We start from the raw sequence: 27,774 nt of genomic DNA on the forward strand, positions 1-27,774 counted from the left end.
TCTAAGTCTTCTTTCACCAACAGAGAAATTAGGACATTAAAAATATATGTGTACAACAGCGCCACCTATGGCCAGAAAGGTCTTTCCAGGTTGCTGAAAAAAAAAAGGTAACAAATTTAATTGTTGGCATAATAAGAAATGATCAACAGGGCTTTTTAAAATACGATGCTCAGAGACCATAACTAAAAGTGTAGCTAGCACATACTGAAATCTGCTTCAAGGAAGGGAACAGTATTCAGTATTTAATCCGAAAACTTTAACACCCCTAAATATAAACAGAAGACACAGGCTCATAGAAACTAATCTTAGAACAGGAAGAAAACTCGAGCATCTGGCCCACTCTCTTCATTCTACAGGTAGTGAGGTTGAGACCCAGAGAATTTGTTCTTCTAGCAATCAGTGGCAAAGCTTTCTCCTAGTCTTTGGATTTTGCACTATACCAAAAGCCACCTTAATCTATACCAACCCTATAATCATAAAAGTCACATCTGGCCGGGCACAGTGGCTCACGCCTGTAATCCCAGCACTTTGGGAGGCCGAGGCGGGCAGATTATGAAGTCAGGAGATCGATACCATCCTGGCTAACACGGTGAAATCCTGTCTCTACTAAAAATACAAAAAAGTAGCCAGGCGTGGTGGCGGGCGCCTGTAGTCCCAGCTACTGGGGAGGCTGAGGCAGGAGAATGGCGTGAACCCAGGAGGCGGAGGTTGCAGTGAGCCGAGATCACGCCACTGCACTCCAGCCTGGGCAACAGAGCAAGACTCTGTATCCAAAAAAAAAAAAAGTCATGTCTCTATATTTCAGTCAGTAAATAGCCTAAGTGTCTTACAAAAAAATACTTCCCAAAGGACTGCCAACTATTAATCATACAATTTTGTTGAAATACAAACACATTTATTTATATATTAAAACAGCATAATCGGCCAAGCACAGTGGCTCACACCTGTAATCCCAGCACTTTGGGAGGCTGAAGCGGGTGGATCACTTGAGTCAGGAGTTGGAGACTAGCCTGGCCAACATGGCGAAACTTCGTCTCTACAAAAATTAGCTGGGCATGGTAGCACACACTTGTAATCCTGTTACTCAGGAGGCTGAGACACAAGAATCACTTGAGCCCGGGAGGCAGAGGTTATAGTGAGCTGAGATCGTGCTGCTGCACTTCAGCCTGGGCAACAGAGCAAGACTCTGTCTCAAAAAAACACACAGGCCAGGAGCGGTGGCTCACACCTGTAATCTCAACACTTTGGGAGGCCGAGGCGGGCAGATCACTTATGGTCTGGAGTTCAAGACCAGCCTGCCCAACATGGTGAAACTGCATCTCTACTGAAATTTACAAAAATTAGCCAGGTGTGGTGACGGGCACCTGTAATCCCAGCTACTCGGGAGGCTGAGGCAGGAGAACCACTAAAACCCAAGAAGTAGAAGTTGCAGTGAGCCAAGATTGAGCCACTGCACTCCAGCCCAGGTGACAGAGCGAGACTCTGTCTCAAACAACAACAACAACAACAACAACAACAACAAAAACAAAAACACACATAATCTATTCAACAATGTCCCCTTGTAGTCAATCTATAAAGGAAAAGTGACTGATGTCAAATCAACGTTTTTACTTTTATCATCTATTACAGATACAGGAAAAAAATCAAAATTTTCTCAATCACAAAAAAGATAAGCCTGAGGCAGAAGAATAGGATCTAGAGGCAAAGAACCTAAGGTTGTTTCACACAGACTTCCTACAACTAAATTGAAAGGAAAACCCTAACCTTCCATGACTAAGTAACAAAAGGACCAGAGGCTGCTCCCTTTGACCTTTTCTGCATGGCAGATGGGAAACTGGCTGTCCGGAACCAATCAGACTGATTGCGGGTGCAGTCTTAGTTTGCAGAGAAGTATAACTTTGTCTACTTTTCATTTGCATAGAAGCATAACTTTGTAACTTCACGTTAGCCTCAGATTGGTTGCTTTTTGCAACCAATCAGATGTTTGCAAGGAGTGTGACCTTTGTTAACTTCAGCCTCTGAGTGGCTGCTTTCCACAACCAATCAGACTAACTGCAGGCTACCACTTCATTTACAAGAGGTGAGCATGAAGTGGCCAATGGGAAACTTCTAGTGGGTATTTAGACCCAAGAAGATTCTGTATCCGTGCCCTTGAGCCCGCTGCTCGGCCCACTCCCACACTATGGAGTGTACTTTCGTTTTCAATAAATCCCTGCTTTCATTATTTTGTTGCTTCCTTCTTTGTGACCTATGCAACATGATGATGAAATCCTGAGCCATTAAAGGCAGGTTCATTCATCAAGGACCAAAATGTTCATGTTCATTCAGCATTCGTGGGTCTGCTCCACCCAAGAAGTTTTCTCACTCTTCATTGGTTCTACCAAGCATAAGCAAATCAAACAACTCATTGAGAGAATGTCATCAGCCAATAAAATAAGAAACTGCTCCCAGGCCCTGAATCAGCTTATTAAAATTGACCTCTGGGACTAGCTTCTCCTAATACATAAAATTATAAAAAAGACTTAGACACAGAACCTCAAGTCTGTTCTACCAGGAAATTTTACACAAGTATTCCAGAAATCAACCAATCATTCTAACCCATTAGTGGTATTCAGTAAGATTGAAAGTATTCAATAAAATCAGAACAAAATGTCTCATACAAGATTTCTGGGCAGGGCACGGTGGCTCACGCCTGTAATCCCAGCACTTTGGGAGGCCGAGGCGGGTGGATCACGAGGTCAAGCATTCGAGACCAGCCTGGCCAACATAGTGAAACCCCGCCTCTATTAAAAATACAAAAAATTAGCCATGTGTGGTGGCGGGCGCCTGTAATCTCAACTAGTCAGGAGGCTCAGGGAGGAGAATTGCTTGAACCTGGGAGGTGGAGGCTGCGGTGAGCCAAGATTGTGCCACTGCACTCCAGCCCGGGCAACAGTGCAAGACTTTGTCTCAAAAAAAAAAAAAAATTACTGATTCAACAGATTTTACAGTTTATTTAAATATTAGTCCTAACTCAAAGGAAAAAGTAACAAATGAGTCTGCTTTATTTAAAGACTGCAAGTGAGCAGAGGCCGGAAAAAGGGCTGAGCTCACCTGGCCGGTGTCTGTTGGCTGCTTCAGCAGGAAGGGTGCTGCCCTGGAACCTCCGAGCTCCACTCTTCCCACCAGTTCCACCAGGATAGTGATAGATGACAGAAGCTGAACACAATCCTTCCAGGGCAGCTGGGCATTAAGAAAACAAAAAACAAAAACCAGCATCATTAGTCAAGTCAGTGACCCTTCATTAGCTCAAACTACAGTAACTAAGAATGATTTAAACAGGTGGATTATTTGGAAATGCCAATTTTTCTCCCAAAACAAAGATCAAACCTAAAGATCACTAGTTTTTTGCAAATGGCAACTTGCCACCTGTCTTTCCCATGCCCACGTCCAGGCAGGCAACACAGAACACTCTCACCACACTCAAGGTTTCCCTGCAGGGCTGAGTGCACACGTAAAACAGGCCAGCCTCTGCGTTCATCCATTCACGTGGCCGGCATTCCTGCACAAACTGTGTGGCAGACTGCGCCAGGTTCTGGAGCTACAGAGATGTATAACAGAAAGTGCCCTGGATTGAAAATATTTCACAGTAATAGCACCAAAGCAAGACCAGAATGCCTTTCCAGACCACGCACCCCATAGGCATCTGCTCCTTTTGAGGCTGTAGACCTCCCTCTTCCTCAAAAACAGCCATACTAACTCGCTACACAGTCCGTTCTTCTCTCATGACGTAACAACCTAATAATCTCCAGCTATGCCACATGCCTTACAAGGTGTGCCGCAGTATTCATCTCTATCATCTTTATCCATTAATTCAGTGGTCCTTAAACTTTTGGTCTAAAAACTCCTTGATGCTCTTAAAAATGACTTAGGATCACAAAGAGCTTTTTTTGTGATGTGGGTTACACCTGTAGATATTTACCATATTGGAAAATAAAACTGAGAAAAGGATTTAAGTATTTATGTATTAATTCCTCTTAAAATAGGCCAGACGCAGTGGCTCATGCCAGTAATCCCAGCACTTTGGGAAGCCAAGGTGGGTGGATCACTTGAGGTCAGGAGTTCAAGACCAGCCTGGCCAACATGGTGAAACCCTGACTCTACTAAAAATACAAAAATTGGCCAGGCATGATAACACACACCTGTAGCCCCAGCTACTCGGGAGGCTGAGGCAAGAGAATCGCTTGAACCTGGGAAATGGAAGTTTCAGTGAGCTGAAATCACGCCATTGCACTCCAGCCTGGGCGACAGAGCCAGACTCTGACTCAAAAAAATAAAAATAAAAAATAAAATAATAAGCTTGTCACGTGTTAACAGTTTTATGAAAAATAATTGTTTTCCAAAACAAAAATAAAATACTGGAGGAATGGCATTATTTGACATGTTCACACATTTCTTTAATATCAGAGCTAATACAAGTCAGCTGGATCTTCTATCGGCTTCTACATTCAGTCTGCTGTGATGTCAGGTCTAAGTAGCTTGGGGACAACTCCACTGTCCACTTCTGAGAGGCTGAGCATGGAAGAGGCCCACGGCACACAGCACCGTCCTTCTCTGTGTGCCCTTTAGGAGCCCTCCTCATCCAGTCCAGTGCCGCATGGGGAAGGCATATGGGCAGTACCAGTCTTTCTGGAGAAGCACCTGCTGCACATGTCCTAGTCTCAGAGCCCACTGGGAGATGCACAGATTCTCTAATTGATACAATAAGGAGTACTTAGGGAGACAACGCTCTTTCAAGAAAACCAAGTAAAACTATGTCTTTCTCAGCCTGCATAATCCTTTATCTGATTCTCTTTTCTTTTCCACCCCTAATTCTTACTCCCTTTCTTTCCCCACTTCTATTTCCCTAGCCTCTTTAAAAAAACTAAATTTAAGTCCATTTTAAGTTTTATTTTGGTTTTTTCTTAAGAGACAAAGTCTCACTCTTGCTCAGGATGGAGTGCAGTGGTGCGATCGTGGCTCACTGCAGCCTTGACCTCCTGAGCCCAAGCGATCCTCCTGCCTCACCCTCACAAGTAGCTGGGACTACAGGCACAGACCACCAAGCTCAGCTAATGTTTTTATATTTTATTTTATTTTATTTTATTTATTTTTTTTTTTTTGGTAGAAGTGAGGTCTCCCTGTGTTGCTCAGGCTGGTCTCCACCCAGTTAATGTTTTTTAATTTTGTTTTGTAGAAGTTAGGTGAAGTAAGGTTTTTTTATTTTTTTATTTTTTGTAGAAGTGTTGGGATTACAGGCATGAGCCACCGTGCCTGGCCGTTTGAAGTATTTCTTATATTTGGCTGGGCACAGTGGCTTATGCCTGTAATCCCAGCACTCTGGGAGGCCAAGGCAGGCATATCAGCTGAGGTCGAGTTCAAGAGCAGCCCGGCCAACATCGCAAAACCCCGTCTCTACTAAAAATAGAAAATTTAGCCGGGTGTGGTAGTGCATGCCTGTAAGTCCCAGCTACTCGGAAGGCTGAGGCAGGAGAATCGCTTGAACCCAGGAGGCGGAGATTGCAGTGAGCCAAGATCATGCCACTGCACTCCAGCCTGGGCAACAGAGCGAGACTCCGTCCCCAAGAACGAAAGAATTTGTTATATTTAATATGTTCTACAGCACCCCATTAAACTTCTGTTACAGAACTCACCTCATTACTTCATTCCGACTTGTATTATCATAAGTGGCTGACAGGTGTCCTTGCTAAACTGTCAACCTCAACGAAAGAACACTGTTTTAGTCCTTACCCACACATTGTTCACTTAACAAGCATTTAGGGAGCAACTGCAACATGTCAGGCAATGGACGCAGCCAGTCCATCCTCCCAGGACCACCTCCAGGAGGCGCAGTCCCCAAAGGGAAGACCACACACAGACATCCGATTCCAGCACAAAGTGTCAGCAACACCTCAGGCAGAGCACCCGCTCTGCCTACTGCTGCGGAGGATCAGAGATGGCTGTGCTTTGAAGTAGGATTTCTTCTTGCCTTTCTTTTAATTTTTAAGATTGACATAGAGTTCGCATACCATATAATTCACCCGCTTAAAGTGTGCAAGTCAGCAGTTTTTAGTATATTCACAACTGTGCAACCATCACCACTAACTGACTCTGGAACATTTTCATCACCCCAGAAAGAAACCTTATGCCCGTTAACTGTCACTTCCCATTCCCCCTCCTCCCAGCCCCTAGAACCAGTTGTCTACTTTCTGCTTCTATAGATTTGCCTATTCTAGCCACTTCATATATATAGAATCATACAATCTGCGGCCTTTTTCATGCCTGGCTTCTCTCACTTAGCACAAAGTTGTCAAGGTTCATCCGTGCTGCAGTGGTATCACAATTTCACTCCTTTTCATGGCTGAATAATATTCCGCTGTATGTCCATAACACATTTCGTTTATCCATTCATCATGTGACACATGGAGGAGGTTTTGAGGGAGGAGTCTAAGAGGTGAAGATCATGGGGAACGGCATCCAAAGCAGAGGGCAAGGTATACTAAGAACAGAGGAAAAGGGAAAGCGTGGGCAGGGCCTCCTTCAGAGGACGCATGGCAGGGTGGAAGGAGGGCAGCAGATACAGCAGGGAAGCATCCCAGGCCACTGCTCGTGGCAACCAGCACAGGCTGGCTGCTTTTCCTCCCTCATCCCTTCTTTTTGGGGACTTTCTTCTGCCGTTTCCTCTCATTTCTTTTTTTATTTTATTTTATTTTTTTTTTTGAGATGGAGTCTCGCTCTGTTGCCAGGCTGGAGTGCAGTTGCGCAACCTCTGCTCACTGCAACTTCTACCTCCTGGTTCAAGAAATTCTGCTGCCTCCGCCTCCCGAGTAGCTGGGACTATAGGCGCATGCCACCACGCCCAGCTAATTTTTGTATTTTTAGTAGAGACATGGTTTCACCATGTTGGCCAGGATGGTCTCAATCTCTTGACCTCATATTTGGCCTGCCGTAGCCTCCCAAAGTGCTGGGATTACAGGCGTGAGCCACCGCACCCAGCCTCTCATTTTAAATAACAGTTTAAACAATTACATATCAGATCATCTCCATCAGCTCATCTTACCTCCAAGCCACAGAAAGTCATTCACAGAACGCAGCAGCTCCACCGACATGTGGTAATGCACCAGGGAGTCCTGCAGCATCCCTGCCTGCAGGCACAGGTCCCCCACGTGCTTCCGCATGCGGCCTTGGCACCGCTTCTTGTAATGTCTAGAAAATACATGAAAATGTATCCTTATTACTACACAACTCCCACCCAGAAAGCACTCTGACTAAGCACTATTCAATTCTCTCACTACTAAAAATGCTAAGAAGGCAACTGTAGGCTCTATAATTTTAAGTCAGCAATAATCATTGCCAGTTATGTGAGCTGGAGTGGTCTTGATTTCAAAAATGTACTGCCAAGCAATTTATTTAAAGGTGATCGGTACATAAGGACTTCTACCATGTCTTTCACGTAGGCAATGTTACCGTTGGATTTTTCTTTTTAGATTTTCCAGTTGTAACATTAGCATAAGGAAGTTTATGTTTCAGCTTTTTTAAAAAATCAATTATCTTCCACTTCTTAACATCAAACCTCTTATTATTTTATAAAGAGAGCTATGCTGAGTCTTATTAGCCAACCACTTGGCTTTAGCAAACAAGACATTCATCCTCGCTATTGCAGGGCAAGCTTTAGGAAAGCTTCCAGAGAGCAGGGCCTGGGGTGCTCACTAACAGCTCTTTAAATATTGGCAAGGATATACCACTAAATAATGCAAAGGCTTCTGAGTCCCTAATCAACTCAGAAACCAAAGAAACTGTACCAAAGTATTCCTTTTATCATTTTTAAATACTTCTAACCTTTAAATGTTATATTTCTTAAGATAGATGATTTTTTTTAAAAGAAAAACTGCAGCTGGATTAAACTTTCCCTCATCAAGAAAGCAAACTTATCAAGAATAAAACTCCTCTGGAAATCCAGAAGATGTGACGTTTCTAAGTAAATGAATGTTATTGACACATCTCAATACAATGTTAAATCCTATCATGTCTAACTCTAACGAGTTCAACAAACTCTTTGTTACTCTGGAATTTAGCGTTTCCATTCTGAATAAGTTTTAAACAAAAATCACAACGTAAGGCAGATGCAGAAAGAAAAAGAAACGCCAGCCTTCATTTGTCTCCTTCCTGGCCACAAGGCAGTGTCAGGATGGCCCCTGCTAACAGACCCTCCCCCTAAGAAAATACAGCATCTGGCAGGGTGCAGTGGCTCACGCCTGTAATCCCAGCACTTTGGGAGGCCGAGGCGGGAGGATCACAAGGTCAGGAGATCGAGACCATCCTGGCTAACACCATGAAACCCCATCTCTACTAAAAATACAAAAAATTAGCCGGGCATGGTGGCACGCGCCTGTAGTCCCAGCTACCCAGGAGGCTGAGGCAGGAGAATCACTTGAACCCGGGAGGCGGAGGTTGCAGTGAGCCGAGATCACGCCACTGCACTCCAGCCTGGGGGACAGGGTGAGACTCTCAAAAAAAAAAAAAGAAAAGAAAAGAAAAGAAAGCATCTGAGCTGCTCTTCCCACCCCAACAGCAGTCACCTCAGCAGCCTCCGCCTAGTCTCTGACTCCTCACTCTGCACCCCCTTCCGCTTCATTGCTTCTATACACACACAGCCAGAGTGTCCTTCCCAAAGCACAAATCAGTCTGTGTTCCTCCCCCACTGCAAACCTTTCACAGGATCCTCAATTCAGTCATAGGGAGAGGCATGCAGTCCATAGCTAGCCCCTCCCACGGCTCTGGCCTCCCCTCCTACCACTGTGGCTTTGCACTCCACAGGCAACCTTGCTGCAACGCTGAAGTCCCCCAACCTCAGGCTGTATCTGCCTCACAACTTCCACTCTCTTTTAGGCTCACCTCAATGACCAGTTTCTCAAGGAAGCCTTCCCTAACTCCAACCTCTGCACTTTGGGTTAAGTGTCCTTGATGTGTTTCTAGAACATTGTTACTTTTTTTTTTTTTTTTTTTTTTTTTTTGGAGACAAGGTCTTATTCTGCTCCCCAGGCTGGAGCCCAGTCACACAATCACAGCTCACTGCAATCTCCAAGTCCTGGGCTCAAGAGATCTTCCCACCTCAGCCTCCCCAGTAACTGGGACCACAGGTGTGCACCACAACACCTGGCTAATTGTTTTTTATTTTTTGTAGAGATAGGGTCTCCTTATGTTGCTCAAGCTGGTCTTGAACTCCTGGGCTCAAATGATCCTCTTGCCTCAGCCTCCCAAAGAGCTGGGATTACAGTTCTTTGCCCAGCCAGCTCTTACTCTCAAAGGTAGACAGTGTTTTGCTCACTTCCTTGGTATGTTATCCTGTTCCAAATGGGAAAAAAAAACTCAGTATCCAAATGGACATTTTCCTCCACCAGTAACATAACTGTCAACTCTTAATACATGAATAAGTTTACAAATACTACTGTATATTAGTTTAATATATTTTAAATTAGACTTTAAAGCAACAACAAAACTTTACTCCTAACCAATTAGAAAAGATTTGCTTTAAAGCATCCTAAAGAAGTAAATTAGGCCAGGCATGGTGGCTCATACCTGTAATACCACCACTTTGGGAGGCCAAGGCAGGAGGATCACTTAAGGCTAGGACTTCGAGACAGCTGGGCAACAGAGCAAGACCATGTCTCTACAAAGGCTCAGGTGATCCTCCCACCTCAGCCTCCCAAGTAACTGAGACTACAGGCACACAACCCCTTGCTCAGCTAATATTTATATTTTTTGTAGAGACAGGGTCTCGCCATGTTGCCCAGGCTGGTCTGGAACTCCTGGGCCCAAGCAATCCACCTGCCTTGGCCTCCCAAAGTGCTGGATTTATAGGAGTCAGCCACTGTGCCCAGCCCACAAAAAAAAAATTTTTAATTAGCTTGGCATGGTGGCTCCCACCTGTAGTCCCAGCTACTCAGGAGGCAGAGGCAGGAAGATCACTTGAGCCCTGGAATTCAAGACTGCAGTGAGCCATGATTTTGCCACTGCTCTCAAATCTGGGCAACAGACCAAGATCCTGTCCCTTAAAAAAAGAAAGGAGTAAATTATTACATCTTCACATGAACTTCACAAAAGTGTACACCTGCTGTAGCAAAATATAACCCACAAAATTTCAAAAATATTTTTCTAGTAGCATCTTCTAAATACATAACTTGTTTTTAAAAGTGCAAATATTATGATAAACAATTTGTTTTGAAAACATAGGACTTTTACAAAAAGTCATATAAATACTCTTATAGTTTTTCATATGAAAGTCATAATACAATAAAACCATACAAATATTTTAAATTGTATAAAAACAAAATGAGGCCAGGCACAGTGGCTTACACCTGTAATCCCAGCACTTTGGGAGGCCGAGGCGGGTGGATCACAAGGTCAGGAGATTGAGACCATCCTGGCTAACACGGCAAAACCCCGTGTCTACTGAAAATACAAAAAATTAGCCGGGCGTGGTGGCAGGCGCCGTAGTCCCAGCTACTCGGGAGGCTGAGGCAGGAGAATGGTGTGAACCTGGGAGGCGGAGCTTGCAGTGAGCTAAGATTGCGCCACTGCACTCCAGCCTGGTCGACAGAGCGAGACTCTGTCAAAAAAAAAAAAAAAAGAAGAAAATGCTTAATATTTTTCTGATTTTGGTACTATTTATATGGCTTATGGAAAACAAGAGCTTGGTATTCTAGTCCAAAAAACAATTTATCTGCAAAGAAATTTCTACATTCAAATCCAAAGAAAAGCTAAAGCTGCTCAACAACAACAGTTTGCAATTAAAATCCAAGGGAACCTGGATAGAGAGAATCTCTTTTGCAGGGTCGGGGATGGTATTACAGTTTAAGAAGTCTTTGGGCCTGGCGAGGTGGCTCACGCCTGTAATCCCAGCACTATGGGAGGCCGAGGCAGGCAGATCACGAAGTTAAGAGATAGAGACCATCCTGGCCAACATGGTGAAACCCCATCTCTACTAAAAATACAAGAATTAGCTGGGCATGGTGGCACGCGCCTGTAGTCCCAGCTACTCAGGAGGCTGAGGCAGGAGAATCGCTTGAACCCGGAAGGCAGAGGTTGCAGTGAGCTGAGATGGCACCACTGCACTCTGGCCTGGCAACGGAGCGAGACTCCATCTCAAAAAAAAAAAAAAAAAAAAAAAAGCCAGGCGCAGTGGCTCACGCCTGTAATCCCAGCACTTTGGGAGGCCAAGGCGGGCGGATCACGAAGTCAGGAGATCGAGACCATCCTGGCTAACATGGTGAAACCCCGTCTCTACTAAAAAATACGAAAAATTAGCCGGGCGTGGTGGTGGGCGCCTGTAGTCCCAGCTAATCAGGAGGCTGAGGCAGGAGAATGGTGTGTACCCGGGAGGCAGAGCTTGCAGTGAGCCAAGATCGCGCCACTGCACTCCAGCGTGGACGACAGAGCAAGACTCCATCTCAAAAAAAAAATAAGTCTTTGTATACTTAAATAATGGCTACAGCCCATAATTTTGCACTACAATGTTTTGGGGTGGGGAGCCTTTTGACTACGTGCCTGATGTAAATACAATAAGTATACTAAAAGGTGCCCACATGGTAGAGCTAAAGCACCAAAGCAGACAAACTTAAGATGCCAGAGCAGCTGGGTGCAGTGGCTCACACCTGAAATCTCAGCACTTTGGGAAGCCGAAGCAGGCAGATCATTTGAAGCCAGGAGTTCGAGAACAGCCTGTCCAACATAGCAAAACCCTGTCTCTACTAAAAATACTAAAATTAGGCCGGGCATGGTGGCTCACGCCTGTAATCCCAGCATTCTGAGGCCGAGGCGGGCAGATCACCTGAGGTCAGGAGTTTGAGACCAGCCTGGCCAACATGGTGAAACCCCATCTCTACTAAAAACACAAAATTAGCCAGGCATGGTGGCGGGCTCCTGTAATCCCAGCTACTCAGGAGCCTGAGGCAGGAGAATTGCTTGAATCTGGGAGGCGGAGGTTGCAGTGAGCCGAGATCGCGCCACTGCACTCCAGCCTGGGCGACAAGAGCGAGATTCCATGGTAAAAATAAAATAAAATTAGCTGAGTGCGGTGGCGCACACCTGTAATCCCAGCTACTCAGAGGCTGGACGCACAAGAATGGCTTGAGCCTGGGAGGCGGAGGTTGCAGTGAACCAAGGTCGCGCCACTGTACTCCAGCCTGGGCAAATGAGACAGTGTCTCAAAAAAAAAAAAAAAAAAAATGCAAGAGAGCTCTAAACAGAAAGTTAAAAAAAAAAAAAAGAAAAGAAAAAAAAGAAATGCAACGTTTTATACTCAGTTTCAGATGCTTTATGGACCATTAGCTGATACTGTATCTTGCCTAATGAAAAACTGAAAACAAATTGTTAGTGTTGATTTCTTCCATCTGAACTTTTTTATGTTAAAGTTTGAATATTAAAACATCACTCTATACAAAGAAAGAGCAAGAAGCCAGCCACGTGGCTCACACCTGTAATCCCTGCATGGATTATACAGCACGCCTGTAATTCCAGGCAGATTGCTTGAGCTCGGGAATTCGAGACCAGCCTGGGCAACATGGTTAAACCCCATCTTTACAAAAACATACAAAAAATTTAACCAGATGTGGTGGTGCACGCCTGTAGTCCCAGCTAATCGGGAGGCTGAGGTGGGAGGATCACTTGAGCCCAGGAGGCAGAGGTTGCAATGAGCCGAGATCACGCCACTGCACTCCAGCCTGAGCAACAGAGCCAGACCCCATCTCAAAAACAAAAAAAAAAGAGAACTGAAAAGTTTTCATTAAAAGTTCAGAAGTGTCTACATTTTGTTTTGCATATGTGCATTATTTGCAACCGTGTCAATGTAAAAGCAAAATGAAAAACCTATCTCCCTGGGATGTAAAACACTTTGACGCTACCTAACTATCAAGGAAGTCTAAGCTTTGTGAAATAAATCTGCAGCACTTAAGCAAGAGAAGTTCTTTGGACAATTTTTCTGAAAGCCTCTGAAACTGATTTACTTTAGTCTTCCAAGTATAAGAGGAAGGTAACATCATTAGTAGAGAGAACATGCATTTATTTAAAGTCTGAAGAACCTGAGTTTGAATCCTGCTGCTTCATTACTAGCTGGGTGACGCTAGACTCATTATTTAACCCCTCTGAGAATGCTTCCTCCCAGCAAATTAGGCCTGTCACAATCTGCCTCAGGTGGCATCAGTGCAACATAAATAAAGTAGGTAGGTGGGTGGCTAACTGGTATCTGATGTATAGTCACATTCGTTTCCCCCTTCTCCCCTTTTAAACTTGTATTACCCGTAGTCAGGTTTAAGCCTCTGATGATAGGCTGTCTTACTTGTCCTCATATCCACTCAGCATAGTGCCTTACACTTAGAAGTGTTAAAAAAGAACCGCTTCCAGCCGGGCATAGTAGCTCACTCCTGTAATCCTAGCACTTTGGGAGGCCAAGGCAGGTGGATTGTCTCAGCTCAGGAGTTCAAGACCAGCCTGGGCAACATGGCGAAACCTCATCTCTATTAAACAAAATATAAAGATTAGGCTGGGCGCGGTGGCTCACGCCTGTAATCCCAGCACTTTGGGAGGCCGAGGCAGGCGGATCAGGAGGTCAGGAGATCGAGCCCATCCTGACTCACAGGGTGAAACCCCGTCTCTACTAAAAATACAAAAAAAATTAGCCGGGCGTCGTTGCGGGCACCTGTAGTCCCAGCTACTCGGGAGACTGAGGCAGGAGAATGGCCTGAACCGGGGAGGCGGAGCTTGCAGTGAGCCAAGATCACGCCACTGCACTCCAGCCTGGGCAACAGAGCTAGACTCCGTCTCAAAAAAAAAAAAAAAAAAAGATTAGCCGGGCATGGTGGCACACACCTGTAGTCCCAGCTACTCAGGAGGCTGAGGCAAAAGAATTGCTTGAACCTGGGACGCAGAGGTTGCAGTGAGCAGAGAACGTGCCACTGCCCTCCAGCCTGGGCAACAGAGTGAGACTCTGTCTCAAAAAAAAAAAAAAAAAAAGAACTGTTTCCTCAATAGTAACTAGCAATGTTCATAAGAGGGTTTTGTTTTGTGTTTTTTATCTTTTGTTAAAAAGAGCTATTCCAGAACTATCCAACAGTCCCTCCCCCAATTCCCCAGCACCTCTCTCCTCAAGATGCCCTTCCTGATCTGCCCTTCTGGGTCCATGGGAAAGACAGTCTGTTCAGCTGGGACTCCATCCTGCTGCCAGGACGGAGGAGGTGAAGGGCAAATCTGGCCACATCATTCCCTACGGATTTCTTTAGTAGCAGCCCCACCCCCAGCACCTTTAGAAGAAGTGGCAGCTGCACCTAAAACCCCTAACTCCGTGGAATAATATAGAAAACCCCAGTCAGGAGCAGTGGCTCATGCCTGTAATCTCAACACTTCGGGAGACTGAAGCAGGAGGATCACCTGAGGTCAGGCGTTCAAGACCAGCCTAGCCAACGTGGTGAGACCCCCATCTCTACTAAAAATACAAAATTAGTGGGGCATGGTTGCAGATGGCTGTAATCCTAGCTACTTAGGAGGCAAGGCTGGAGAATCACTTGAACCGGGGAGGCGGAGGTTGCAGTGAGCTGAGAATGGTACCACTGCATTCCAGCACGGGCAACAAGAGTGAAACTCCAATCTCGGGGGAAAAAAAAAAAAAAAAACAGGATCTGGGCTGTCCTCCAGTCTCCTGGTCACGGCAAGCACCCAGGGGTCTCCCTCGCTCAGCTCATCCACATTCAGGGTTTTCAACACAGGCTACATACTGCCAACAACCATGTGTCTCTCTAGTCCACCTCCTGCCCCTGAGCTCCGGACTCACATCCGATTGCCTCTTTAATCTCTCCGTTTGAATGCCCAACAGGCATCTCAAAAACACTTCCCCCATGGCCTCCCAGTTTCCGCCATGGTAAGAAACAGCGCACCGGCTACTCTGTTCGAGTCACACTCTCAGACAGATTTCTCCTTTCTGTCCATCATCTTTTCCCCATCTCTGTCTCTAAAGTATATCACAGCTTCGTGCCCCAGCACCTAGCACAGCACATGGCAAGCTTCCCATAAATGTGTGCTGAGTCACCTCTGGAGGGCACCTGCTAATGAGGGAGGTCTCTCCTGGCACAGGTCACTTAGGAAAGGCGCTTGTCTCTCACACAGGAGGTGGAGAGGACAGCCCAGGACAAGGACTCAAGACTCTCCTGTGGTCTGAACTCTGAAGGGCCTGCGATCCAGGAGAGCACCTGGGTTGTGAACTCCGAGACTCGGCTGCCAGGAGAGCAGGGGAGGAGGGAGCCCGGGCCAGGCTGTCCCCATGGATCCTGGGAGCCAGTGGCGGCAGAAAAGGCCCACAGCCCAGGGTTAAACCAGCCACCACTGGATCCCTGCCCTGCATTTTCCAAGCTGGACAGCTACGACTTCCTGTACTTAATACATTCATGTCTCTTCTGTTCCGCCACCCTAGAATGTGATGAAATCTTTCAGAAAGCCCAGCCTGTCTCAGCTGGGACAAAGCAAACGAAGAAAGAAAGTGTTGGTACTTGGACCAGAGCACTGAGGAAGAAACAAGGCCCCTGGGCAGTGAGGTGGTGGCAGCAGGTCACAGAGAGAGAAACTTTCCCTGAGGGGGATGAAACCACAGGGGACTAGGCCAGCCAAAGAGTGTCCTGCAGGGCTGCCCTTGGTGTTGGAGACTCTAGATCAGTAATGCAAACAAATGATGTGCCACCAGTGAGGGACATTAGCGTCAACAAATGCAGACACTGGCTTGGTGCAGTGGCTCATGCCTGTAATCCCAGCACTTTGGGAGGCCAAGGCAGGCGGATCACTTGAGGTCAGGAGTTCGAGACCAGCCTGGCCAACATAGTGAAACCCTGTCTGTACTAAAAATACAAAAAACTAGCCTGGTGTGGTGGCATGTGCCTGTAATCCCAGCTACTTGAGAGGCTGAAGCAGGAGAATTGCTTCAACCCAGGAGGCGGAGTTTGCAGTGAGCCAAGATCGCGCCACTGCACTCCAGCCTGGGCGAGAGTAAGACTCTGTCTCAAAAAAAAAAAAAAAGCAGACACAGTTATGTCTATGTCTTACCTACATGAGGTTAAACGGAAAGTCTAGAGCAGGTAAGAGCCTGTACAATAGCTACGGGTGAACTGCCTCTCTGGTTCTGAATGCTCATTGGCAGAAGCAAAAAGGAAACAGTGGTCACTTATACAGGGCCTTGTGTCTACAAGATCCAGGTGAACTAGAAGGCCGTATTTCCCTGACACTTAAACAAATTGCCCTTGAGCCCTCATAAGGGGCGCAGAAGACTGGTGTGGGATTTTTGTTTTTTATTTTGAGATGGAGTTTCGCTCTTGTCGCCCAGGCTACAGTGCAATGGCATGAGCTCGGCTCACTGCAACTTCTGCCTCCCAGATTCAAGTAATTCTCCTGCCTCAGCCTCTCAAGTAAGCTGGGACTACAGGCACATGACACCACGCCCGGCTAACTTTTTTATTTTTGGTAGAGACAGGGTTTCACCATGTTGACCTCAGGTGATCCACCCACCTCTGCCTTCCAAAGTGCTGGGATTGCAGATGTGAACCACCGCGCCCAGCCTGGTGTGGGTTTTAGAATGGCCTGTGTCTCCTTTATGGTGTAAAGTCGCTGAGGTGAAGGAAATGGGAAATGGCATGCTCAAGGCAGAAGCAAAAGAAAAGACAGCCGCACCCTCCCGCAGCTCCCCTGGCCGCCAGCACACTCCAGCGCCAGCATTCCTTGCCTTCATGCACGGCCCACAGCCACAGCCGGGAATCACAGGCCAGAAACGTTCGCTCAGAAGCCCAGGATCAAGCATGGCGCTGCAGCCTGGGACTTTTGCAGTTAAGCTATCCCAGGAAAACCCCCTAAAGCCGCCTAAATCAATTAGCAATTCACTTCCTCAAAACAAACAAACCAAAGAATAAAGGCTGGTGTGTCACTAAATGCTACAGACTGAACAAGATCCCCCAGAGCAAATATTTTAGCAAACACCAAACGCCAATGGGTTACGTGCTAAAAAAAAGCTAAAATTAAAAAACATATTTTAAAAAAATGAAAAGACTATCCAGTTAACATATAGATTTAGGCAGCAGTGTTTGTTTTTTAAAGCAGTGAAGGCTATGAGAAGGCAGCACATAGGGAAATCTAGCTATTTTTAATGCAACATGTTTACAGCCTACCTTTTCAGACCCAATAACACACTCACAGGGCAGTATGACAGAAAAAAAGAAAAAGAAAAAGAAAAGAAAGAGGAACAAGCAAAAATTAGAAACATATAAGAACAGAAATAATTTTGATAACTACAACACTACATGGACAAGAATGGGCCATGGGTTTTCATGAGGGGCACATGTGAGCTGGTAAGTAAATTACACCTACACCTCGTGTACCGGGGAACTCCAGGTCCCGAAGGTAGAATGACCTGTCAGGAGGCCTATCAGTATGGTCAATGTGTCAAACCAAAACTGGCCTTACATCTGGACATTTCCTGTTGAGCTACAAAATACCATCCCATTTCAGGTTGGACACTTCCTCACTCCTACCAAGAGTTGCAGGGGAGACAAGGCTTTGTTCCTGCACCAAAGCATTCCTTCAAAAATTAGAGAACCGGCCAGGCACTGTGGCTCACACCTGTAATCCCAGCACTTTGGGAGGCCGAGGCAGGTGGATCACTTGAGGTCAGGAGTTTGAGATAAGCCTGGCCAACATGGTGAAACCCTGTCTCTACTAAAAATACAAAAATTAGCTGAGTGTGGTGGCGCATGCCTGTAATCCCAGCTACTCAGGAGGCTGAGGCACAAAGAATCGCTTGAGCCCAGGAGGCGGAGGTTGCAGTGAGCCGAGACTGCGCCACCACACTCCAGCCTGGGCGACAGAGCAAGACACCATCTCAAAAAAAAAAAAAAAAAAAAATTAGAGAACCATGGAGAAACAAAAGCAACAACAGGTTACCCATTATGAGAGGAGGATGTATTTGATTTGAGTTCACTGGTGTCATTATCTCACTGAAGTTCAAATGCTAACTGATGTCTAACTGCGGTTGTCCCACTACAGTGAGCAAGCAGCTTTATGCACCACTGTATTTTCAGTGCCTGGAGCCATGCCTGGCATATGAAGGCTCTAACAAACACTTGTCAGTCATTATCCACTATGCGTGACGCACTGCGTCACAGCACACTCCCGCTCCTCCTGCAGAGTTGTGAGCTCAGATTTCAAAAGGCAAAAAAGACCTGGCATTTGAAGGTGGATCTGCAACCTCACAGCCAAGAAGTGGATGACTGAAAAATGTCACTGATGCCCATGTGGCAAAGGAGGAAGGCATGAGTCAAGGGGTCAGAGCAGGATTCCTGACCCATGCTGCCTGTGAGCTTCAACCCCTCACCCCTTCTCTGTAAAGCAGGGGCAGGCCACTCCCTGCCGACCTCGCAGGTGGCCGCCAAGCTGTGCACACCATACAGCAACACCTTATCAGGGATGACTCCCACGGTGCCTGCTGGCTGGACAGCAGTGTGCGCTATTCACGAGGCACAGGAGGCGCAGCAGAAGGCACCAAGGTGAGGTAGAAAGGCCCCGGGCCTCAGAGACAGACCTGGTGCTTATATCAGCTCTGCTGCTTGGTGGCTGCCCGAGTCTCTAAACCTTGCTGCCTCAGCCCCACATCAGCCAGCACAGCAACCCCGTGTAGATCACAGGCCTGCCGTGAGGATTAAACACAGAGCAGGTCTACAGCATGCCTTTTCCTTTCCGTAAGCCAAATATGCACATTTGGGTGAAGAAATGAAAATTCCTTCCTTCCAGACCCTGCAAAGCACCACAGGCAGGTGCGACTGAGGCTATTCTATGCTTCCAACTCTGAGGGCTGGACTTAAGACTACTGTGTCTCAATTCTGTGATCATCTCTCCTCATACTTACCAACAACCAGAGCGACACCATGTGACCTTAGATAAATTTCAGAAACATACTGAGCACCTACTTTGCAGCAGGCACTATGGTGGCATGCACCTTACATCACTGAATCCTCACCTGTGGCTCATCAGCCAATCCTATACAGGAGGAGGGAGAGCCCTGTCCAAGCCAGGAGGCCAGTGACTGACACAGTGACACATCACTTTCCCTGGCAAATGGGGACGCCCTCTTGGCAAACAGCTGCTGCCTAGGCTTGCATCTCATCCAGCTCTGCAGAACAGCCACCATGGCAAGACACAGCAGCGAGCAGAGAGTGGAAGGAAGTGGCAAGGAAGAACTCATCTGCAATTCTGATTTGAAATAAAGTTTTTGACTTAATAACAGGCAAGATGGGAAGCTGACCTTTTCCTGCTCTATCCAACACTCCTTGTACACAGAGGGAATAGACATACTTTTCATTTGTATAAGGTAGCTGTTTAGGAGCTCCCAGGTGGTATTTCTGGCATCCTGATATCCATGCTTGGCTGCTCTGTAAGTGAGGAATTCGACACTGTGGCCATCAGGAGGGAAAAAGTAGCCACATACGCAGGGTGCACAGCCCGGCAATCTGGAGACGTGGGCTCTACTTCTAGCTCAGCTAGGACCTAGCCCTTACCTCTCCAGATTCACCCTCTCATCTGTGAACCAAAGGGACGAGACTGAATAAAAGTGTTCAAACTGTGCTCTAGCACAGTGCTGTCCAACAGAAATAAAACACAAGCCACGTAAGTACATTTCAGTTTCTAGTTGCCACATTTTTAAAAGTAAGAATGAAACAGTTGATACTGATTTTTAAAATATAGTTTATTTAACCTAAGATATGTAAAATACTATCATTTCAACATGTAATCTGTATAAAACATATTAGCAAGAAAGTTGGCCAGGCACGGAGGCTCACACCTGTAATCCCAGCACTTTGGGAGGCCAAGGCAGGCAGATCACTCGAGGCCAGGAGTTCAAGACCAGCCTGGCCAACGTGGCAAGATCCTATCTCTATTAAAGATACAAAACTTAGCCAGGCATGGTGGCACCTGCCTGTAGTCCCAGCTACTTGGGAGGCTGAGGCATGAGAATCACTTGAACCCGGGAGGTGCAGGTTGCACTGAGCCAAGATCGAGCCACTGCACTCCAGCCTGAGAGACAGAGTAAGACTCTGTCTCAAAAAAAAAATTAGCAAGAAAGTTTATTTTTTCAGAAGTAAGTCTCAAAATCTGGCGTGGGTTTTATTCACAGCCCATCTCAACTAAAACTAGCCTCGTGTCTAGTGCCCAAAAGCCACAACTGGCTGTGGCTGCTGTATGGGACAGAGCTTCAGGAGTCCCACGAGGGGAGTCCCACTAAAAAGAGGGGAGTGTACAAGACAACTCTAAAGGACTCCCCCAACCAAAGGCTGTCTCTGTCTTTAAAAGTCACTGGTTTTCGTTTGGTTGGTTTTTTTAGCAGCACTCAAACAGATTCTGACAGAAAGTCATTAGTTTTAAAAACCAATGGACAACACCTTTCTACTCCTTGCTGCAATGAAATTCTGCCCTGTGCTTTCCCTTTCTGATGTAGGGAAGCCAAGGGGCCTGGGTCTCTAGGTAAACTTACCTGCTGTCTGTGTCCAGTCCTACAAAGTCCTTTTTCTCAAACGGGACACAGAGAAGGGGGATCTTATCCCCAGACTTGTCTGTGGCTCTGTCCAGACGCTTGGACTCCAGCACGATGAACAGTGACTCGATGAAGTCCTCGATTCTCTTCTCCACCGTCTGGCAGTCCTCGTAGTTGGGGTAGAAGGCCACGTCGGTGCGCGGCTGCTCCACAATCTCCCCCTGCAGCCCGAAGACAAAGAGCCGGGAGTCATACAGTGTGGAGCCGTAGATCTCCTTCTGCACGTGGAACTTCTCGAAGGTCTGTGGCCAGTCCTTGGCCGAGAAGCAGTCTGTGATGGTGATGAGGCCCACGACTTTGCGGTGGGTCTGGAAGTCACCCCACTCGTTGTTCTCGGGTGGGTAGTGGTGCCTGTAGCGGATATAGAGGACTCGCTGGGAGTCCCGCACGCTGATCTGACTCACAGAGCAAATCCTCTTATAGATCCTGAAGAAGTTCTCCTCGGAGACGATGCCCACAGGCTGGACCACCACGAGCAGCGTCTGGTGGTCCTCAGCACACTGCATGTAGTCAGGGACGCTCATTTTGAAGTCCCTGTTCAGAGAGAAGAAATGAGGCTGTGAGACGCTGAGTCCTGAGTGCTAAGAGCCCACCCTGGGAGGCAGTGACTGTGACCTTCAATACCCAGAGGCAGAGGAAGCCCCAAGGAAAGCTGTGGCATCAACAGGTCTTAGGGCTCTACACGTGGCTGTCGCAGCTCTGATCATAATGCTGTAACTGCTGACCTTCAGTCCCTTGGCCTCAGCATGGAGCTTCTACAGAAATGGGGCTGTTTCTTGTCTTTCTATTCTCACCACCTAACCAGGAGTAGTAAGAGTCAGTGCTCAAAAATGTCTGTTGAGTGAGTGAATAAACACGTGTGTAATTGCTCCCCCATCCCCTCAACAGGATATTAAGAAAAATCCACCATGCAATCACATCCGGATTTGAATTCCGGGCTCCCTGGAACTCCTCAGCTACAAAATAGTGGTGATAATAGAACTTGTCTTGGCCGGGCATGGTGGCTCATTCCTGTAATCCTAACACTTTGGAAGGCCGAGGCTGGTGGATCACTTGAGGTCAGGAATTCGAGACCAGCCTGGCCAACATGGTGAAACCCCACCTATACTAAAAATACAAAAATTAGCCGGGTGTGATGGCACGTGCCTGTAATCCCAGTTACCCAGGAGGCTGAGGCAGGAAAATCACTGGAACCCGGGAGGTGGAAGCTGCAGTGAGCCGAGATTGCGCCACTGCACTCCAGCCTGGGTGACAGAGTGAGACTCCATCTCAAAAAAAAAAAAAAAAGAGGCGGGGCGCGGTAGCTCACACCTGTAATCCCAGCACTTTGGGAAGCCGAGGCAGGCGGATCACGAGGTCAGAAGATCGAGATAATCCTGGCTAACATGGTGAAACCCCATCTTCACTAAAAATACAAAAAATTAGCCCGGCATGGTGGCGGGCACCTGTAGTCCCAGCTACTTGGGAGGCTGAGGCAGGAGAATGGCATGAACCAGGGAGGCAGAGCTTGCAGTGAGCCCAGATGGCGCCACTGCACTCCAGCCTGGGCGACAGAGCCAGACTGCATCTCAAAAAAAAAAAGAATTAAAAGAAAAAGAACTTGCCTTATAAAACTGTATCTAGATTGAGGAGGTTGTGAATGTAAAGGGCCTAGCATTGTGCCTAACATAAAAGGAGAGATTACACAAATATACCACCGTTCCTTTATAAACAGGAGAGTTGCCGTAACCTCTCTGAGCCAATTTTGTCGGATATAAAAAGAAAACGTTATTACCTGATTCCCCAGAGCTGGGGAAAAATTAAATTAGATGACCCACGTGAAAGAATCTGGCTCATAGGAGATCCTCAATACATGTTTGTTGAAGGGATTAGTGCACAAACAAACAAATGAACAATCCAATGAATGCTGCCCCCAGCACACAGACGGTCATGATGGAAATCCCACTGCCTGGAAGTCAGGGCCGATATTCAACTCCCAGCTCTACACGCACGATCCGGGTGACCTGGAGCAAGCCTGTGTGCTTCCCTGAACCCTAGTTTCATCGTGAATAAAAATGAGGATAGTAACACATACCTCAAGGTGTCAGCAAGTCAACATTCTGGTTGTGATAACATACTGTGGTTTTGTAACATGGCACCATGGGGGGAAACTGGGCAAAAGGTATATAGGATCCCTCGGTATTATTTCTGACAAATGCACATGGAGCTACAACTACTATAGTCTCAAATAAAAAGTCTAATTTTTTTAAAGGTTAGGGAGATTAAACGAGCTCTCTGTATCAAATAAGAAAAAGATGCCTCGATACACACCTCCACTGTCCCCATCAGCGGGCTCACACTTTCTGAGGGGATTTGGCCATGGTCCCCATGGCCAGAGGCAGCTGTACCATGAGCTAATGGGGTTCAGCTTCAGGCCCCTTCCATGGCCCTCTATCTAATTTTGCATTTTTAATTTTGTTTTCTTTTTCTTAAATAGGAAGCCCAAAACTGCATAACCTTTAGGTCACCAAAGCCTGACTGCAGAGATCGTGGCAGTAAAACCCTCCCAGGTGACTCTAAGATTAAAGTGACATTGCTATAAGACCTCTGTGAAATTCTAATGGCAAACTTCTCACCTGCACGGAGAGGAGGAGGACTGCGTGTCGGGGGCTATCCCATTCTGAATATGCAGAGCCCACAATGGACTATACATCGCAACCCCACCTCTACAGACTTCAAAAATACACATGGATAGAGAAGTATGGACAAAATTAAATTTTAAAAAAAGGAAACCCTAGCCTCCCAACAAGTCTTGCTTCTGCCCAGGATCTAAACGGTTCCCAAGTATATTACATGTGTGTGACTCAGCCCAAGTCCCTGACTCCAGTGCTCACGCTCTCGAGGACGACGCCCCACTCTCTCCTGCCCTTTCCCCACAACGATTCCCTAAAGAGTCTTTTCTGCACACAAAAACCACCTTGGGAAGAACCAAAATCACATCACCTTCCAACAAAGAGGCATAAAACCCCTTGGAGGACATATCAAAATACTGAGTGGGGGAGAGTGGAGCGCTCATGTTTCTCAAAAGTAGGCACGGGTTTAACAGAAGTTGAGAAACACTGAAGCCTTCATTCTACAGAGGAGGAGAGTGCGGCCCACCGCAGATAAGAAAGGGCCTTATTTTAAAAGTATCATCTCGGCCAGACACGGTGGCTCACACCTGTAATCCCAACACTTTGGGAGACAGAGGCGGGAGGATCACTTGAGGTCAGGAGTTAGAGACCAGCCTGGTCAACATCTCTATTAAAAATACAAAAATTAGCCAGGAGTGGTAGCACACACCTGCAGTCCCAGCTACTCCAGAGGCTGAGGCAGGAGAATTGCTTGAACTCAGGAGGTGGAGGAGGCAGTGAGCCAAGATCACAACACTGCACTCCAGCCTGGGTAACACAGCGAGACTCCATCTCAAAAAAATAAATAAATAAAAATAATTTAAAAATAAAAACTATCGTCTCATCTAAAAAGCAGCATAATCAGCCGGGTGTGGTGGCTCACACCTGTAATCCCAGCACTTTGGGAGGCGGAGGCAGGCAGATCACTTGAGGTCAGGAGTTGGAGACCAGCCTGACCAACATGGAGAAACCCGGTCTCTAATAAAAATACAAAAAATTAGCCAGGCATGGTGGCGCATGCCTGTGATCCCAGCTACTCAGGAGGCTGAGGCAGGAGAATCACTTGAACCCAGGAGGTGGGGGTTGCAGTGAGCTGAGATCACGCCACTGCACTCCAGCCTGGGCGATAAGAGTAAGACTCCCTCTCAAAAAAAAAAAAAAAAAACAACAACCTGACCTCACACCTGTGATCTCAGCACTTTGGGAGGCCAAGTCGAGTGGATCGCCTGAGGTCAGGAGTTCGAGACCAGCCTGACCAACATGGCAAAACCCTTTCTCTACTAAAAATACAAAAATTAGCCAGGCTTGGTGGCGTGCACCTATAATTCCAGCTACTTGGGAGGCTGAGGCACGGGAATCGCTTGAACCCAGGAAGGAGGAGGTTACAGTGAACTGAGATCACACCACTGCACTCCAGCCTGGGTGACAAAGTAAGACTCTTTAAAAAAAAAAAAAAAAGACACCTGCTACTCAGCCAGTTCTGGCATCTGAGACTAAGCTAATACAGGTATTAAAACAGCAAAAACATGTATCTTCAACTTGGTAGTTCCTCCATAGAGCTACTATAAAAGCAGCAATCCAAGAGATCTGAAAACATGTGTCCACACCAGAAACGTGTACAGGAATGTACATAGCAGTATTATTCCTCTTTTTTTGAGACGGAGTTTTGCTCTGTCACCCAGGCTGGAGTACAGTGGCAGGATTTCAACTCACCTCAACCTCTGCCTCTCAGGTTCAAGCGATTCTCATGCCTCGGCCTCCCGGGTAGCTGGGACTACAGGCGTGAGCCACCATGCTCGGCTAATTTTTGTATTTTCCGTGGAGATAGGGTTTCGCCATGTTGTCCAGGCTGGTCTCGAACTCATGATCTCAGGTGATCCACCCGCCTCAGCCTCCCAAAGTGCTGGGATTACAGGCACAACATTATTCTTGTTTTTTGTTTGTTTGTTGTTTTGAGATGGAGTCTCACTCTGTCGCCAGGCTGGAAAGCAGTGGCACAATCTCGGCTCACTGCAAACTCTGCCTCCCAGGTTCAAGGGATTCTACTGCCTCAGCCTCCCGAGTAGCTGGGACTACAGGCGCCCACCACCACGCCCGGCTAATTTTTGTATTTTTAGTACAGAGGGGGTTTCACCATGTTGGCCGGGATGGTCTCGATCTCTTGACCTCGTGATCTGCCTGCCTCGGCCTCCCAAAGTGCTGGGATTACAGGCGTGAGCCACCATGCCTGGCCAGGCACAGCATTATTCTTAATAGCTAAGGAGTGAAAACAACACAAATGTCCATCAACTGCCTGATACACAAAATGTTAAATCTATACAATGGAATATTATTCAGCCACAGAAAGGAACAAAGTGCTGATGTAAGCCACAACATGAATAACTTTAGAGCACTGTGCTGAGTGAAAGAAGCTAAATACAAAAGGCCACAATGTTGTATGATTCCATTAATAGGAAATGCCCTGAATATGCAAATCTATATATATCGAAAGTAAACTGGTGGCCGCCAGGGGCTGTGGGAGGGGGGAATGAGGAGTGACTGCTAATGGGTATGGAGTTTCTTTCTGGGGTGATGAAAATGTTCTGGAATGACAATGGTAACACAAGTGTGAATATACTAAAAATCACTGAATCGGCCGGGCATGGTGGCTCACGCCTGTAATCCCAGTACTTTGGGAGGCCAAGGCGGGTGGATCACGAGGTCAGGAGTTCGAGAGCAGCCTGGCCAACACAGTGAAACCCCGTCTCTACTAAAAATACAAAAAAAAATTTAGCCGGGCATGGTGGCAGGCACCTGTAATCCCAGCTACTCGGGAGGCTGAGGCAGGAGAATCGCTTCAACCCAGGAGGCGGAGGGTGCAGTGAGCCAAGATCGTGCCACTGCACTCCAGCCCAGGCGACAGTGCAAGACTCCGTCTCAAAAAAAAAAAAAAAAATCACTGAATTGTACACTTTAAAGCAGTGGATTTTATGGCAGGTAATCGAGGCTCAATGAAGCTGTTATTTTTGACACACTAGATTTCTAAAACATTTATTGTTTACATGTTTCCGGACAACTGTTTTTCCCTCTACACTACTAGTCTTCCACACAATTAAAAAAACGAACAAACACACACAACAAAACCTAGCCAGATCTTTAGGACGGCAATGTTCCTGGGCCTCCAATATCATTCATCCGGTGCTTTGTTTCAGGTTAACAAATAAAGATGTCATAGGTAGCTACGACTACCTTAGAAACACGGGACAGTCACCAGTTTAAACTGGGGCCGTGGGGGATGGAAGGGAAGTCACTCCCCCATACCTTTCAACTGGGCCTTGCTTCCAGCGTTTTAATTCCTCTCTCTATAAAAACATTTGAAGACAGACAACGCATCCTAACACGGGAAAACTTTCGGTTAACAGACATTCACGTTGGGAAGGTCCGTAGGGGTGGAGGGGATTGGGGTGGGCTGACAGGGAGAAGACCACAGGCCAGTAGCCTGACTTCCTCTCCCCAGGGTTCCCTGGGATAAGTTGGAATTGACAGCGCGCTTATCCCAGAGAGCACCGCCTGATGCCGCCCAGCTAGATCGCAGGCACTTTGAATCCAGGAGACAGGAGGGAAAGGGCTAAGGGAGAAGTCCGGGATCTCAGGGCGGGGAAAGCGCCGGGGGCGTGGGCTGTGCTGGGCCCCAGGCCCCAGCCGCGCGTCCCAGACCCCGCGGGCTCCAGGGGGCTTAGCCAGGCCCAGGGGCGGGGGCCTCCAGCGCCGCGGACGGCCCGGGAGGGGAAGCCAGGCGGAGACAGCTCGGAGACGCAGAGGGGAAGGGGACCCAGCCGCGGGCTCGGGAGAGCAGAGCCGGCCCAGGCAGCAGGTGTGGGCCGGGTCCCGGACAGGTGTCCGCCGAGTCTTCAGCGGGTGTGGACACGGCCTTGGACAGATGTAAGCAGAGCGCCAACAGGAGCAAGGGCGCCTCGAGCAGGTGCACGCTGAACCCCGGCCGGGCAGCGGACCCGGACAGGTGTGGCGGGCTCCGCCCGGACCGGTGAGGGCCGGGCGAGCCCCTCCGCGGGACGCGCCGACTCCACGGCCAGCCGCGCAGCCCTCCCCGCAGCCGGTCCGAATTGCCTGACCGGGAGCCCCCCCCGCTTTGCACTTACACAGCCGGTGGCCCCGGGCCCGGAGCGGGAGCCCACGACCTGGCGGGCAGCGGGGCCGAGCAGCCTCTGCGGCCACTTCCCAGGCTCTGGGCTGGCGCTTCCGACAGGCGGCCGAGCCGGCGCTGCTCCTGCGCGTGCGCGGAGGCCAGGCCTGGGCCCCCGATCCGTCCCGGGTTTTGCAAGAGACGCGAGGGAAGCAAGGGGGTACGAGCGAGGGAGAAAAGAGGAAGGAGGAGCGAGGGAGAGAAGAGGGGACAGGGAGGGAGGGGACAAGGGGAGGGAGGAGGAGGAGGGAGGAGGAAGAGAAAAAGGTGGGGTGAAAGAAGGAGGGAGGAGGAGCGAGGGAGAGAAGCGG

The 27,774-nt window shown here is 47.6% G+C and overlaps 1 protein-coding gene across 3 annotated transcripts in view; it reads right to left on the minus strand.

Annotated features, from left to right (window-relative positions):
* Positions 1 to 27,774, minus strand: part of TRAPPC9 (trafficking protein particle complex subunit 9) — a 730,192-nt gene extending 702,418 nt beyond the window's left edge. Inside the window, exons 1-4 of one of the 3 annotated variants that reach the window (XM_019032441.4) lie at positions 27,420 to 27,774; positions 20,570 to 21,163; positions 7,079 to 7,224; positions 3,094 to 3,222 (exon numbers count right to left, since the gene is read on the minus strand). In XM_019032441.4, coding sequence (XP_018887986.2) covers positions 3,094 to 3,222; positions 7,079 to 7,224; positions 20,570 to 21,153 — 859 coding nt within the window. In that variant the 5' untranslated portion in view covers positions 21,154 to 21,163; positions 27,420 to 27,774. Of the gene's footprint in view, positions 1 to 3,093; positions 3,223 to 7,078; positions 7,225 to 20,569; positions 21,164 to 24,993; positions 25,532 to 27,419 lie in introns of those variants that run through there. The other 2 variants (XM_004047569.5, XM_055349566.2) reach the window with 2 other exon arrangements.

This window comes from Gorilla gorilla, chromosome 7 (assembly GCF_029281585.2).
Source record: "Gorilla gorilla gorilla isolate KB3781 chromosome 7, NHGRI_mGorGor1-v2.1_pri, whole genome shotgun sequence".
In the NCBI taxonomy this organism is placed as follows: domain Eukaryota; kingdom Metazoa; phylum Chordata; class Mammalia; order Primates; family Hominidae; genus Gorilla; species Gorilla gorilla.